The 17,847-nt window shown below is 39.8% G+C and overlaps 1 protein-coding gene across 3 annotated transcripts in view; it reads right to left on the reverse strand.

Moving 5' to 3' along the window:
- The window catches only part of LOC124711891 (Fanconi anemia group D2 protein), a 206,393-nt gene that overhangs the window by 142,329 nt on the left and 46,217 nt on the right, over window positions 1–17,847 (reverse strand). For all 3 annotated transcript variants that reach the window (XM_047242137.1, XM_047242136.1, XM_047242138.1), the window contains exon 8: window positions 3,503–3,600. In XM_047242137.1, the coding sequence (XP_047098093.1) occupies window positions 3,503–3,600 (98 nt within the window). The remainder of the gene's footprint in view (window positions 1–3,502; window positions 3,601–17,847) is intronic.

Raw genomic sequence — 17,847 nt, forward strand, 5'->3', positions numbered from 1 at the left:
GAAATGATCCTCCTCAAGGTTGATTCTGCCAGTTTTTTATTTTATTTTTTTTATTAAATAATTTGTGTCAATATTTTATAACCATTACTTTTTAAACTGTTGGCTCAGTAGCATTCACTCTTGTTGGCACCTGTGTTCTATGGAATTATTATATTCTTCCTGAAATCTGATGACATTTCACCAGCCTCGTGTCTCTTGCACAACAGGTGGAATAATTTTGTCAGGGCACACTCATCCAAGGACCTTAATAATTCTGAGGGACTGTCTTACTCCAGGGACCTTGCTCTTACTTATGCCTTTCCGTGCTCTGACAAATTCTCCTTGCAATATCATATCTCCCATCTCCTCTTTACCTACTACCTCTTCTCTTTCAACAACATTGTTCTCTAGTTTGTTTTCCTTCCATCTTTCAGCCTTCCCGTCTTTGCTGAGTACTGGCTTGCAATCTAACCTCTTGATATTCATAAAGCTGCTTCTCTTTTTTCCAAACATATTTTTAATATTCCTAGTGCAGCATCTATCTTTCACCTAGTTATGTATGCTTCTACAGCACTGCATGGTGCCATTCCTGCTTTAGCATCTTGTACTATCTGTCAACCTTATTTTTTCTAGTCCGTATCCCCTTTTGCCTGCCTCATTTGTGGCATTTTTACATTTCTCCTTTCATCAGTTAAATTCGATACATCCTGTATTATCCACAGATTTATATTAGGAGATATCTTTTTACCTGTGTGAGCCTCTGTGCCCTTCACTGTTTCATCTCTCAAAGCTACCCATTTGGTTTTTATTTTGTATTCCTTTCCCCCATTTCAGTTAATCATTGTCTAATGCTCTCCTTGGAACTCTTCCACGTTATCCAACAAACCCTCAAAATGTGCATTGAGAATCTGTTCAGAAATAAAATGATCATGCAAACCCTGTCCAGATGAAAGCTGTTTGGACAGTGCTTCAGGAAATGTAAAGTGATGTAAGGAATGCTGTCTTGTTTAAAGAAAAAATATTTCTGAGAATTCTAACACAAATCACAATTTGCAAGTTGATTATCCAGTATGCCACTGTATACCCTCTGACAGGAACATCTCCAAGCATCTAAATAATTACTTCCACCCATGGGCCAACACTTCTCAAAATAAAAATACTGAAGGCATTATTAAATTGACTATAATACTTTTCATTCTCCTGTATATATGCCCAATTAATAAGTAATTATGTGCCACACATTTTTAAACCATATTTGTATAACAGCCTCCACAAATGGCAATTCACTACGCATGCTCCTTACAATCATAATTGGCTCCTCTTAAATATTACTTAAAGCTACATTACTTGGTATGCAGAGATGTGGGTTGTCATTTTCTAATTACAATATCTTGTGCTTTTAGAGCTGAAAGAAACAAAAATAGTGGATAAAATTATTAGTGAACCAGATACCGTGTTTAGTGGATAGCCAAAATCATCTCTTCTAATCTGTCACTTACTGAAAGGAGAGGCAACCTAGCTATGAACGAAAGCCAAAGGAGGAAAATATTACATAGTAAACTGTAGACAATGTGTTCATTACAGACTAAACACAAGCTTACAATGGACAAGAATGGGGAAGGAAGGTGGCCATGTTCCCTTAAAAGGAACCATCACAGCATCTGCCTCAAGAAATTTACAAAAAGGGAGCACAACCTAAATCATGATAGCGGGGAGGGATTTGAATGCTATTTCTCCAGAATGTAAGTTCTGTATGCTAACTGCCTTGATACCTCACACAGTTCACTGGAAGAGGAAAAAAAAGACTTGCGACACAGGAAAAAGGAAGACGTACAGTTTGAGGGAGAATGGAGTACTGACTCCAAAACATGAAAAAGGAGAGGCAAAATTTTAGATAAGGAAGCAGAAGAAATAACAATCTGCAACAGTTGGAATTCAAAGTGTAGAGCATTAACAGTCATTTGCAGGTTAGTGATATGCCAAAGCACATTATATACCTTTGGATACTCCCTGTGCAGATCTTTAGGAGTCCATGCTACAACGACATAAACCAGGTGTTGATGAAGAAATGTTAAGAAACTGAAAGTTTCCAATAAGACATACATAAAAATGGTTTCCTTCAAACAAACAAAAAAACACACACACACACACACACACACACACACAGAGAGAGAGAGAGAGAGAGAGAGAGAGAGAGAGAGAGAGAGAGAGCGAGAGAGAGAGAGAGAGAGTTCACATAGAAAGGCAAGAAAAGTCATAACAACCAAACTGGTTGAAATTTGCATATGCCGCTTTGGGATAACACAGTGAGACATCTAGGGATGTGAATGTAGTGTCCAGTGCGTTTGTGCACACGCGTGGGCATATGACACAGGAGAGCAGCGGGCAGTTGTGTGTTCTGTCCATCTGACATACCAATACATATGAGAACATCATGGCGTTCAGATTGCAAAATTCAACAATTAAGGAGCAGAACATGTTATCAGATTTCTGACTGTGGAAGGGATTAAACTGACCATCACTGAAATGGTGGCCTTATACAGGGGAGATTGTGTGTCCAATAAATCTGTGATAAAGTGGAGTGCCTGTTCTTGTGAAGGCTGGGAGTGTCGGTGATGACCCAAGACCAGGCCAGGCAAATATGGTAATCATAATCACAGTTAAACTCATCAACAAGGTGGATAAACTGATCATCTATCACAATGATGGGACAATTCTGCATGACAGGTTGGGTTACCAGAAGAGTGGGTTCTAAAGAAGCTCAGCAAGCCTCAAAATGAACTGTGTACACAGCTAGCACTGCAGCACCTGTTCCAGACTCATGAAGACTCCGCTTTCCTGGAGCAGATTGCCAATGGTGACGAGAGCCGGTGCCATCACTTTGAGTCAGAAATAAAGGGGACAGCAAACGATGGAACCATGCATTGTCACCTGCACCTAAAAAATTCAAAACTGTGCCCTCTGCAGCCAAGGTGATATTCACTGTCTTTTTCGACATCTGAGGTCTGATACTTATCAAATTCCATGAGCACAGAGAAACCATTAACACTGACTTGTATTGTAAGGCACTCCATAGCGCCTATTTGGTAAGCTGTTTTCAACATTAAAACAATTTCAGGGGCATTTTTACCAAGTAGAAAACAAAATTTCACAGGTTAAACTTGCCATGATAAAAAATGAAACAAAAACAAAAAAACACTACCAAAAACAATCACTGCAGATGAACAGACCAAGTCAGGTTAACACAGGTGACACTGAACTGGATATGAGTTGCACTATACACAGCTAGTGGCACAAACGCACACTAAACAAGCTCTGCTCATGACAATGTTATTCCAGTTTTTTTTTTTTTTGTTCCAAAACATCGTTTTTTTATATCTACTGCCACATAGTAAATGTACTTTTTCAAAAATGCATTTAAATATAGACAGTTAACCTCCAGACAATAAATCCATTAATATTCACAATGGTTTTTCTAAAGAAAGAAACACTGAGATAATGAACTGTATTGTGCAACCATCACCTGAACCAATAAGAAGCATGACTTGATGCAGCACTATCAGCTGTCTGGAGCAGTGTTGATGCAATGGTCAGTAGGGAGTCATGGAAGTTTCTCAAAACCTGCAAAATAAATAAATAAATAAATAAATAACACACACACACACACACACACACACACACACACACACACACACACACACACACACACACACACACACACACACACACACACACAGACACGGGATGTCCCAGATATGTGGAGACGAACTTCTAGGAGGGGTACGGCACATCATAAGGACAGAGACTTGCTTAGCAACCCATGGTCCCATGTATCAGGGGTAAGTGGTAGCAAAGGTTGAAGGTCGGAAAGAAATGCGGGAGAAATTTATTTCAAACATTTACTAAACATAATGAGTACACATGGTGTATGGCATGAATAGAGCTCTTATGTTAGAACAGACACTCGAAGTGTGCACCATCAGACACCACACATGCCAGACATCAACGAAGCGTTGACTGCCGGACACGCTCTAACACTTCAAGAGTTTCTTTGACTGTAGCAGCTGCGCAGATGATTCTTGCAAGGAGATCCATTTCAGACTGCGCAAGGTTGTGAGACCCGAAATATTTCATGGCTCCCCACAAAAGAAATCAAGGCTCGATAAATATGGTGTAAGTGGGGGCCAGTGAATTCATTAATGTGGGAATGACCTTTTCAAATGCCTACGAACATCCAGTCCAAAATAAACAGGCATAATGCTGGAACCACACCCTGTCCCTCACATTTGCTGGAACATCTTCACGTAAGCGGGGAAGAACCTGTTCCAGAAAAGCCTGATAATTCATGGCAATTACGCAGAGTGGCAACTATGCAGTCACCGACCAAATCTGCCCACACTTAAACCATAAACCAATGTTTTGCCATGTGATTCCGCACACTGTAGAGGTTTACTGATCCATGCAAATCTTCACTGTGGCAACTGAATACACCATCCCCACTGAATGTAGCCTCATCAGTGAACAGCACATGAGGGAGGACATGCACATCTTGCCCAGTTTGTTGCAGAAACCACTGTGCAAAACACACACATGCATAATGGTCATCAAGGTGCAGTAACTGCACCTTTTGAGATGAAAGGCATTAGGCGTTCAAAACACACTGACATTGCTACGAGACATTTTTTTAGTTCAAGATAACGGCAGGTATTGTGGTGCTTGGATTTGTCTTCAAGACATCCAACACACTTTCTTCCATAATGAATGAACATGCCAATCGTGATCTGCCCTCACTAGCCCTGTCGCTTCTTCATGACCCGTACTCACACAACTCTTGATGCATAGGCACTAACAAACTGTGGTGCTGTTGATGTCTGTCCGGGAAGTGTTCTTGACAAATGTCCAGCGGCTCATCACTGGCACTCAGCTATTCAATAAGTCAGATTCATGTTTGCAAGCTCACCGTTTGTATACAACTCCATGCTCCTCGTATGCTGGTTAGTGCTTCAATGAGTCACATACTTTTCATAAATAATGTAGCAAGAAGCTTCTGATAAAGTAAGTATTTACATTTATATTTACAGTGCACAAGGTGCTGGTCTATGTATGACAGAAAGAAAGGGTACAAAATGTCAGAATGGTTTATCTACGTTCATACATTATCCAGGACTTCTCGCTCACTCTTTCTGTGTATGTGTTGGAGGCGGAGCAGTAGATATCACTTTGCTTACTCCATTCCATAAAAGAATTCCTACAGTTAAGTCATCACGAGGAGTAAGATTTGTGTTACTTGATGGCTTCCAAGCCTGTGCTGTTGGCTGTTCGGCTATTCACCTGCAGCTTTGCTGTTGATAGCTCTAGTGCTATTTCCTGCAAGATTATTTGAATGGTATCTTCTCTGACTAACCAGGACATCTGCTGGTGCTGAAGTCACATGCTGCAAGCCAGGGCTATACCAGGGACGCTCAACCTCACAGTGTCTTGCAGTCATCGCGGCTGGCTTACAGTGGAGTAAAGAGAGCATTATTGCATTAATTGACGCATACAGGGAAATACTGTGCATATATAACGAGAAAAATCACTGTTATTAAAGTAAATATCTGCAACAGACATTTTGCTGCCAGACAACTTTCTGCAAACCTTACACTATCTGACAGATTCACCAGACAAGCCAGCTATCCCCCCACCCTGCCAGCCAACAGTCTCATGGTAAAACCTGCTCCATGTGGGAAGGGTTTTAGGGCTCCATACACCAGAAGTAGTGGCATTGTTGAAGATTAAACACCTTTTTTTGTAAGGTGTACCTTGACAGCTTACTTGATAATGCGTGTAGACATAAATTTTGTGGACTCAAATCAAATGGTACTGGCAGCTCTACAATTTTTCTGCATCTTATTGCACCTTTCAACCATTGATAGTGCATACAACAGTGCATTAGTAAGTTTGATAAAAGCACAGGAAATAATTTTTTTGTGAAAACAAACATTTATATCTTACAATGTTCATTAAGCTTGATAACAACTTCGTTTGCTAATCTGCATCATATTTGTTCACAGCATAGGTGAACTCTTCATTTGACTAACATTTCTTCCCCCCCAAGAAGGGATGGAAGGGAAAACATTTTGAGGCCCCAAATTGAGACCCTTTCACAACCTAACAGCAGATGAGTGAGCAGGTTTCACAGCATTTTTCTGTGCAATAATCTATTTGATGTGTCCTTCAATTCACTGTTCAAACAATCCAACAAAAGTTTGTAATAAGAGCCAATCACTGTTTTATAGTTTTCCAAATAACCAATCATGATGTCTTGTAAGTCTCAAGAAAACCAATTGTCTCACTAACAAAATAATTTGGTTTTCCCAACGCATTCTCATCTTTGCCATCTTTGCCATTGACTATAGTATCGTATCCAGGACACGATACTTAATTCATGTTTTATCAACAGGCATGTAATGGTACAGTAAGCGATTCAAATATAGTTTTAGAATCATTCTCATTAACATGATTTTCATCTATAGTTAACAAACACAGTATCTATTGTGTACGCAGCTTCTTCATATATAGGTACAAAAAAAGGCATTTTGTATGAGTTTCTTGCTCTTTTCTAAGTTTGGAAGGAATATAGCCTCTGGAAAGTTGGCACTTTTGGTTATTTTGAAACTCATGGCTGTGATACTTAATTGGTAGAGCACTGACAACAAAAGGCAGATATCTGAGTTTAAGTCCCAGTCCAGTACAAAGCCATACCTTGTCACAAATGATTAAAATATTTTATTTACGTGTCCGTAAGTGGACAGTATGGACTCATATAACATGTTGCTTAGCCTGTAAACTGACTCATTAAACATCATTATTATATGCTGGGGAAAAGCTCTGGAGAATGTAACGTTTGGGCCATCGTATCGTAAGTTGCTCCTACAGCCATTCCATGTCAACTCACTTATGTCTCCCTAATCAACCACCTCGGATTTCATTGACATTCACACATGTCCCCGATGAACACTGGTACAGTTTAATGTTCGTCGATGCAATACTGGCTGAGATACAGTCACTTGTTTGACTCCATGTGCGACTTTGTGCACAGTGAGTGTGAACTTCTGACATCTCTGAGCTGCTAAATCTGAGGCAATATTTTGTTGAACAAAGTGAAATTTGGTCATCTTGTACAACTTCATGCATTTTCTTAAAAACATTAATGAAAAGAATTTTACGACCCATCTTCAGTCCAAAAATTTTGGACAAAATCCCACAAAAGAAAATCAGCACCCAAAAAAGTTTCAAAGTTTGTATTCAGAGAAAAAAGGTAAGACGAATGTGAAACTCAGCACACAGTAACCTAACAACAAAGAGTTCTTAAAAGTAATCTTTCATTTATGCATCACTTTCCAAAACCAAATAAAATAACTACGAAGATAAACATCTTGTAAAAAGGTCAAAAATGCAGTACTATTTTTCAACAGTCTACATATTTGTTGATAAGATGACAATTTTTGTAAAAATAGGCTATATTCCACACTTATGTTACAAATACCATTTTATGTTAAAGCCTCAAAACCAGTTTAATTCAAAACAACATATTTTAAGCCTCCCCCCCCCCCCTCCACCCCAGGAAAAGTGGGTTTAATTTCCAACATGTGCTAGCAATGCTACATAAATTTTGGCAAAGTAGCGAGAAAAATCACACTGTGAATAAGGTTCTAGCTCTGGCTTCTTATATCTCATTGATAAAAAGCATGATCAACAGGAAACTTTGGACACAATTACATACCGACACAAGGTTTTCCAATATAAAATATCATTCACATACTGCTTTCTATTCAGTTTACTTTTAGAAAATGTTTTTCATAACTAATTGCAAACTAATCACAATTGAAAGTGCATGTTTTCAAGCATTCAGATAGTTATGTTTGATTTTCCATGTCCACCAACAACACCAGAAAATGATGGAAAAATTGGAGGGAATGTACCACAGCAACAAGCTACATGGCAGCAGTCTGTTGTCTTTAGTGTCATTGCATATGGTTGTTATTTTTAACTGATACATAATATCTCACTATATTGTGTAGATCCATGGTGATATTGTCACTACAAGTTCAAGAAGATGAACCAGCATCCCCATTGCAATAGAGGTCATGACCAATAGGTGTGCAGCGCCACCAGGATCCCAAGTCTGTAATCTGGTTTCTTAATTTAGTTAGATGCCCTGTGGTAATAACTGTCTGCTTACAAAGCTGAATTACACTATCTCCAATTCTCAAATCTGTAGGAATATCTCACATAGATGGCAAGCATGAAATACACACATCAAAAACTGTTTTGGATCATCCCGGTTCCCAGAACGCCTGAAGATAAACGTTGACTGGGGTATTGTATCACAGACACAGTCCCTTTGACTGTTCAGAGATGTCACTAAACCCGCCCAAAGATTTAAACAAACATGCATGAGTAGCACCTACTAGACAGAGGGGGTCCGATAGCTGACCAGTTCAAGTCATTCCACCAGGAAGGAGTTACACGGCTTGTGTTGTCTGTAGTTCAACCATGCCTAGACGGTCAATACCGCACTTCAATCACGTCTGCATTGTTACTTTGTACCAAGGAGGGCTCTCAACAAGGGAAGGCATCTCGTATTGAACCAAAGTGGTGTTGTTCGGAAATGGAGGAGATACCGAGAGACAGGAATTGTCGATCACATGCCTCGCTCAGGGCACCTAAGGTCTACTAGTGCAGTGTATGACCACTACCTACGGATTTTGGCTCAGAGGAAACCTAACAGCAATGCCACCATGTTGAATAATACTTTTCGTGCAGCCACAGGACATTGTGTTATGACTCAAAGCATGCACAATAGGCTGCGTGATGCACAACTTGACTCCCGACGTCCATGGCGAGGTCCATCTTTGCAACCACGACACGACGCAGCGCGGTACAGATGGGCCCATCAACATGCCGAATGGACCGCTCAGGATTGGCATCACTTTCTCTTCACTGATGAGTGTTGCATATGCTCTCATCCAGCCAACCGTTGGAGACATGTCTGAAGGCAACCCGGTCAGGATGAACACCTTAGACACACTGTCCAGCGAGTACAGCAAAATGGAGGTTCCCTGATGTTTTGGAGTGGCATTATGTGGGGCCAAAGTATGCCGCTGGTGGTCAGGGAAGGTGCCATAACAGCTGCATGATATGTGAATGCCATCCTCCGACCGATAGTGCGACCATATAGGCAGCATATTGGCAAGGCATTTGTCTTCATGGACGACAATTTGTGCCCCCATCGTGCACAGCTTGTGAATGACTTCCTTCAGGATAATGACATTGTTCAACTAGAGAGACCAGCCTGTTCTCCAGACATGAACCCTATCGAACATGCCTGGGTTAGATTGAAAACGGCTGTTTATGGACGACATGACCCACCAACCATTCTGAGGGATGTATGTCGAATCGCTGTTGAGGAGTGGGACCATCTGGCCCAACAGTGCCTTGATGAACTTGTGGATGGTATGCTACGATGATTACAGGCATGCATCAGTGCAAGAGGATGTGCTACTGCATATTAGAGGTACCGGTGTGAACATCAATCTGGACCACCACCTTTGAAGGTCTCGCTGTATGGTGGTACAACATGCAATGTGTGATTTTCATTAGGAATAAAAAGAGTGGAAATGTTGTTTATGTTGATCTCTACTCCAATTTTCTGTACAGGTTCTGGAACTCTCGGAACTGAGGTGATGCAAAACTGTTTTTGATGTGTGTAATTACAATTTTGATTTTAAACTTCTCGACATTCGGTTTGTATTTTTTAAAATTTTTCAGCCATTTTCTGCAGTTCATTTTATGCAAACTGATACTGTTGGCCAGATGATGACCTTGAGAAAACCGAAAGCATGGAAATGAGGTAGTGTTCTGGTACGTAACAAGCATCCTGTCTTTCAAGCCAATAAAGTGAATGAGCTGGGCTTTGAGGACATACAAATTTTATCAGAGCATCATTTTGTTCTGTTGATATGTCAATAACTTTCCCGATCCCTCCAACCGATTATCATACATACAGGCAATGTAACAGCCAGGTGAGAACTACGTGGTTGAGTCTGTGTTTGTTGCTGTGAGACTACTGATTATCTACATCAGCCATTTCTGCAGTAGGACGCGTGCAAGATACTATCATGGCGTAAACTGTAAACAATTTCACTACGGACCAATGCAAAATGATGAGCTATTAAATGCCAATATACAAACAAAAAAATTCAAGCGACAAAACACAGTCAACAGGTTGTTCAAATGTAACCTGTTGCCATGGTACATTACCTCAAATTTGTCCATCATTTTCAGGTATTATTAGTGCACAATGAAAAATCGAACACGATTTTCTGTGCTTGAAAACATGTTCTTCCCAACTGTGATTAATTTGAAATCAGCTACGGAAAACAGATTTTCTAAAAGCAGACTGAATGTGATCTATTTTACTAATTTTTATGAATATGAAGTTGAACTGATTTTGTAGAAATTTAGAAAACAGTACACTGGAAAACCTTATGTTGCTAAATAGTTGTGTCCAAAGTTTCACGCTGATCAAGCTTTTAATCGACAAGATGCAAGACGCTAAATTTAAAACTTTATTCTCAGTGCAATTTTTCCAGCCACTTTACCTCAATTTATGTAGCATTGGTAGCACATGTTGGAAAGTAAACTCACCCTTTAGGGCTGGGGAGGCTTAAAATGCACTGTTTTGAACGAGACTGGTTTTGAAACTTTAGTAGAAAATGGTATTTTTAAAAGGAGTGTAAAATATACCCTATTTTCACAAAAAGTTTTTATCATCTTATCGACAAATTTGTAGACTGTTGGAAAATGGTAGGAGAATGACATTTTGTATTCCACATCCTTGTGCTACCAAGCTATTGCATATTAAGTTTCATGTTCAGCATGCGTTTACTCTAAGAGATGTAAGAATTCATGGTTTACATTTTTTTGTGCTGTGATTTCTGCACGCAACCTTGCTTCATATTATCTAGCATCCTTAGCCCACATTGAATAATCAAATACACCTACTTTGTAATTAAAAAAATGGTCCTTCTAATGAGCCCAGCTTGGAAAGTGGCCTTATTACGGGTATACAATGAAAATGGGGATGGGGACATATACACAGATTTACCAAAGTCTTTATTTGCAAGTTCTCCTATATGATAGGTACGGTAGGCTATAATGTCTCTGTCTACAAAACTTTCAAGGCCAGGTACGTCGGGAACCCCTGTACCACCTCGTACAATGGCTACTGTAAGCCATCCATTACCATGTGTAAAAGAATCATTAATGTCAATGCTAAAGTTCAGTCTACATCCACAAAACACACATGGTCCGTCGACGAGTGCAATGGCAGCAGTGTTCTTCACAGTATTCTTCTTCTTGTCAGCAGCAGATGTTGTGAATTCTATGTTCTCTATCGTCTTGTAGACAGTATTCCTTGTGCGTCGACGGTACATCGGCATCATGGCGGCGTTCAATGCAGTTGCCTGTGCAGCAGCCGTAGCGCGACTGAGCGCCTGCGCATGCACAGTGCGTCAGCGCGGGGACTTAGATTATTTTCACAGTGCCAGCAGAGCATTATCCCGGACGGGAGCACTAGCCGTACTAGGTGCTCCCGTCCGCTGCTGGCGCGCCGCCAGGCAAGTGACCATATCTCAGCCAGTATTGCTTCAACAAATGTTGGGGACGTTTGCAAGTGTGCACACAAAATTTCATTGAAATCTGTGATGGCTGAGCAGGAAAGCGTTCTGAAATTAGCCGACTGCATTCTGAAATTAGCTGACTTGACATGGAATCAGCCACTGCATAAAATATCATATCCCTGTATGCTGCAATCATTTTACTACAGTTCAATGCAGTTGACAACAGTGAGCCAGCAGAATAAGTGTAAAGAGTGTCACAACTCAAAATAAATGTTTTTACGTGTACAGTCTGCATAATGAACTGTTTCGTGTTCTGCAGTAGAACTGCCTAATCCTTCAAGTCCAGAGCATAGTATGTACCTTAGTAATACAACAAAATAGCAGTAGTTGGTATTTTCTGTGACCTATCTAGGGTCTTTGTGTAAATCACAATGTTCTCCTAGATAAACTGAAGTTTTATGAGACTGATGTACAACCAACCAATGGATAATATCACATCTAACCAAAAGAATACAGGAAGATGCGCTTAGTATTCAACCAATATCATCCAGGGACATAATTTTGACTGACGAGAAATTTCATATGGGGTTCCCAAGGCCTCAATCGTATGTCCACCATTGTTCCTTGTACATGTAAATGATCTTCTATCTAATATACAACATGCAGAATCAGAACACTAGTATTTTAATCAGTCCAAGCACATATACAGAAGCACAAGGAACAGTAAACAATATTCTTAAACGTATCATTGACTGTTTTTTTGTGAATGGTCTCACCCAAAATTAAAAAAAAAAAAAAAAAAAAAAAAAAAAAGCACACACACAGCATATTAAGTTCTGCACATCTAAAGGTACTAGACCAATGATACATGTAACACAGGGTAAGGAAATAATGAAAGGGTGGGAACTTCAAAATTCTTAGGTGTCCATATTGATGAGCTTTTAAACTGGAAAAGGCACATATTAGAACTCCTAAAACAATTTTGTTCAGCCACATTTGCACTTTGAATCATAGCAAATCTTGGAGAGAGACAAATCAGTAAATTGACATATTTTGCATATTTTGATTCAATAATGTCATATGGAATAATGTTCTGGGGTAACTCATCTTTAAGAAAGAAAGTCTTCATTGCTCAAAAACATGCTGTAAGAATAATATGTGGTGCTCATCCATGATCATCTTGTAGACATCTCTTTTAAGGATATGGGCATTCTGACTACTGCTTCACAGTATATGTGTCATAAATAAACCACTACAGTTCAAAAGGAACAATAATGTACATATTTACTACACTAGAAGGAAAAGTAACATTCATTACTTCATACTGATATCGTATTTTAGCACAAAAAGGGATGCTGCAACTAAAATTTTTGGTCACTTGCCCAGTGCCATAAAACGTCTGACACATAGCAAAATAAAATTAGAAAACTAACCGAAAAAATTTCTCCTTAACGACACCTCCTGTTCCAGAGAACAGTTACCATCATTGCAATGTGTAAAAGGTGGTGGGTGGCAATTGTTAACTCACATCTGTATGTTAAAAATAAATACATAAAAAACAAAAACAAAATGTATAACTGTCCAACTTGTAGCCACATTTACAAATTAAATTGCAATGGGAATGTAAAATAATTTGTTCCACATAATTACGAAATCGCGCAGAATGATCCATGGAATATGTAACTTACTACTTGTTGCGATAGGTGATATTACTACTTTGAGTTGTAACAGAGAAGTCTATTGTCCCAAACAGGGGATATCTCTGCCAATAAAAAAGGAAATATTCATGTGGCACTGTTGGCTGGAAGACACCACATGGTATGTTCAGTTATTATTCCTCTGCACACAATGGTCCCTTTTCACGTGATGTATGACAGTTCTATGTTTCTCCTGAGCAGAAGTGACTGTTACGAATGTGGATCAAGTGGTCTCCGAGGAGTCCAGATCTGACATCACGCGACAATTCCTTCTAGGTAATAACTACGCAACATGTCACAAAACAATACCAGACACTGAAGTAAGCTGTTAGGAAGGCATTCACGGAAATCACACTGCCTATGCTTCGGAAAATTTCACCATTGCCTCATTTTGTGCCATGACAATAATGGTGCCAATACTGATGTTCTGTATCACTAAACAAGCCAGAACATAAAGTACCAATGTTTTGTCGCACATCTGCTATGACACGTTTGAAGTAAACAAACACTCATCATGACCAAAAAAAGGGCAGGTAACAGGGCTTTTGGAGCAGACTATACGATGATGAGTGAAGGGAGAGGGTGAAACCAGGAACCAGCATACTCCTCTCACAAGGAGACGGCACGACGGTGGGGTCGGGGATTTGTCCGAAATTTTGTATGGTGAAGGAGGACCCCTACCACCTCACTTGGTTAAAATATTAGGACGCACTACCCGGAAAATCCCGGGAAAAATCGATCCAAAGTTTCTTAGGTGCCGTATGAGTATAAAATGTTCGTGAATTGCCGAGGCACCGTCTGGCCTAGATGTTTAGGGCTCGGACTCTTATGCCGGAGGTCTCGGGTTCGATTCCTCCTCTGGCACTTTTTTTTCCCTTTTGTTTCGTTTTCTTTTGTTATTTCACCAATTATTCAGAAAGTTTCCCAAACCTACATTATCATTAACAAATTAGTTACATTATTGAATAAAAATTATTTTCTTTTCGTCCAACAACACAATTTGTGGTGGTGGGTTTTCCATTTTTCATTGTAAAGTATATGAGGAGAAACATTGGGTTTTTAATCAGAATAGCAAAGTCGATTGGGAAACATTCAATTTTTATACATATAATAATTATAAACAAGAACCGCAGTGGTAATTATCGTAAAAACAAACAAAGCAATAGTTTTTGCAATATCTTGCACAACATATGAAAGCGGATTTTTTACAATCACAGGGTGTTTGCAATAAATCTGTACAAAAACATGCCCCATTAACATTTATGGAAATGTTTTGAGTTTCTCATAATTTTGAGGCAAACCAGGAATATTTAATCATGTCTCGGAATATTGATGACGATAATTGATGGTGAATTATAGAATGAATTTTTATACAATCTTCCCGGGAATTAATTTGACAATTCTCCTGTAACCATGCGTTGCAATTTTGCAAGCAACTATAGAAAAAAAATGCACGGGAAGAGGAATCGAACCAGAGATCTCTGTCATAAAGGACAGAACGCTAATCATGTAGGCCAAACGGCGACTCGGCAAGGAACTAACATTTTATACTCATACGGTACCTAAGAAACTTTGGATTGGTTTTTCTCGGGATTTTCCGAGTAGTGCGTCCTAATATTTTAACCACGTGAGGTGTTAGGGGTCCTCTTTCACCACACAAAATTGCGGACAAATCCCCAACCCCACGGTCGTGCTGTCTCCTTGTCAGATAGCGCCAAGAGGGCTGCAAAGCTTAATAGCCGCACTTGATCAACAGGTCACCACTGACAGTATCACTTGACCTCACTCCATGTGACACGTAGTGAAGAAAACTGGAATTTAATGTGGGACGGTGCTAAGTCTGGGAACCAAGAATTTCATGTCACCATATCTTCTCTTCTTAACAGTCAAATACTGAAAATGAAAATTTATTCCATCACTACAGTTCAATCCCACTATCTCTGGGTTGAGCACAATAGTACAAATGTGTTTGTGACCTCAACTGCGAATATGGGTCTTTATCAGAAAGATACAGTGTCACAATAAAACAGCTGTTGTATCTTTCAGTATGAACAGTTCAAATGTTGTCAAAAGCGAAATTTTCATTGACATCATGTTAGAGAAAATGACACACTGGCCATGATGAAGAAACACTGGACACCAATGGTTATACTCAGCTGCAAGAGATTTTTATATGGTGATACAGCTGAACTTCACATATTTTTTGGGTTGAAAAGGCTAGTGGGTATCCCAAAAATTATATTTTGCTAAATATTCATTTTTAAACGTGCCATTTTGTCTCAGAAGACTGATGAATACCTCAGTTCACTAAGTATGTACTGATTTCCAGCAAGAGAGAAGGTAAGGGAAGAATCCTAAATCTCAAGTTTCTTCTGGTAATACAACTACTTAAAACACTGTTACGGGTAGGCTGTTGCTTCATCTCGATACAGGTGGGTCTTCAAAATTATCTATATGAAATAGATCATAAACAGGCAATTAACACAGGATTTCACACACAGAAAATAAGAATGAACCCACAAAATGTAAGGTAAAAGAGAAAAAAAGTTAGGCCTACATCATTCTGTTGTAAAAAAATTTAGTGTAGTAGCAAAACATCTTCAATGCAGGATATACCACACAGAAAGAACATTTTAAATGACCTTGCACTTGTCAAATGAATAAAAACTAATTAATAGCTATTATTAGAATACAATTTGGATATACGGCTCTTCTGCTGGAACAGTTCACCATTAAACCTTAGAGTTGTTTACTAACCAATATGTGAGACACAATGAAGAAATGTTCAGCTTGAGTGTTCATGTCAAATTTGGTATTTGCAAAAGCACAAAAATGATGCTATCCTCACTCCATGTTGTGCACCTGACAGAAAACAAGCACTCACATTCACAGTAACACAAGATGATTGTGATTATTACATTGTCATATGGCAAAACAAAGGTGCATATATATACAGGGTGTCGGAAAAGTCTTTCCCTGATTACGTAAATTGATAACTCAGGCTAGAAGTAAGATACAAATGTGAAACTTGTGTCGAATTGTTTACCACTATCAAAGTTTTTTTTTCTGTTTTAGGTTCACAGTACGTAAGTAGTGGATAAGGTGCAGTGCCCAAGAAGCCATGTTAACCAATCAGGAAAAGGCACAGTGTGTCCTCTGGTACCATGAGACACAATCACCAATCACAGTGCAGAGACTCACCAACCACAGTGCAGAGACACTTCCAGACAACATTTGGAAGGAATCCACCTGATGTCAAGAGCATTAAAGCCTGGTATGAGAGGTTCAAGAACACAGGATCGGTTGCTGACCTTCCGAGCTCTGGTCGACCAAGAAACTCAGCAGACAGGGTGGAAGCTGTAAGGCAGTCTTTTCTGCGAAGTCCGAAGAAATCGGTGCACAGTGCCTCACATGAATTACAGATGCCAAAAAGCTCTCTCCATGACATTTTACACAAACGTTTATTGTTTCATGCATACAATGTGAAAATCGTTCAGGCCTTGTTGCCCAATGACAGTACACATTGATATGACTTTGCGGTCAAAATGCTATCACGTATTGAGGATGATGATGGTTATCTCAGACGAATTGTCTTTTCCGATGGATCGACCTTTTTTGTCAGTGGAGTAGTGAATCACCATAATGTGTGCATTTGGGGTTCACAACCCACTGGCGAGGTCATGGAAAACACCAGAGGCAGTCCAAAGGTGAATGTTTGGTGCACGCAATTGCACTATCGATTTATCGGGCCATTCCTCTTCGCTGAGGCTACCATCACATCTGCAGTGTACCTGGACATGTTGCAACTGTATGCTGTTCCTCAGCAAGACGGTGCACCGCTTCATTGGGGTTTGGACATCCGTGTCTATCTCGATATGGATTGGTCGTGATGGGCCAACGGTTTGGCCTCCACGCTCTCCTGACATAACCCCATTAGACTTCTTTTTATGGGGTTATGCCAAGGACGAGGTCTACCGAACACGTGTACCAGATCTTGAAACCCTGCGGCAACGGATAACCACAGTCGTTGAATCGATCCCTCCAGTGATGTTGGCTAATGTGTGGACGGAAAATGAATATCTCCTAGATGTGCTACGTGCTACCAAGGGTGCTCATGTGGAAGTTACTGATGTGTGAAAAAAAAAAAAAAAAACTTTGATAGTTTGTAAACAATTAGACACCACTTTCAGTGGTTAGCACGCTGGACTCGCATTCTGGAGGACGTAGGTTCAATCCCGCGTCCGGCCATCCTGATTTAGGTTTTCCACGATTTCCCTAAATCGCTCCAGACAAATGCCGGGATAGTTCCTTTGAAAGGGCACGGCCGACTTCCTTCCCTAATCTGATGAGACCGATGACCTCGCAGTTTGGTCTCTTCCCCCAAACAACCCAACCCAACACCAGTTTCATATTTGTATCTTCCTTCTAGCCTGAGTTATCAATTTATGTAATCAGGGAAAGACTTTTCGGACACCCTGTATAACTATGCAATCACAATGAGTATC

Source organism: Schistocerca piceifrons, chromosome 8, assembly GCF_021461385.2.
Source record: "Schistocerca piceifrons isolate TAMUIC-IGC-003096 chromosome 8, iqSchPice1.1, whole genome shotgun sequence".
NCBI lineage: Eukaryota > Metazoa > Arthropoda > Insecta > Orthoptera > Acrididae > Schistocerca > Schistocerca piceifrons.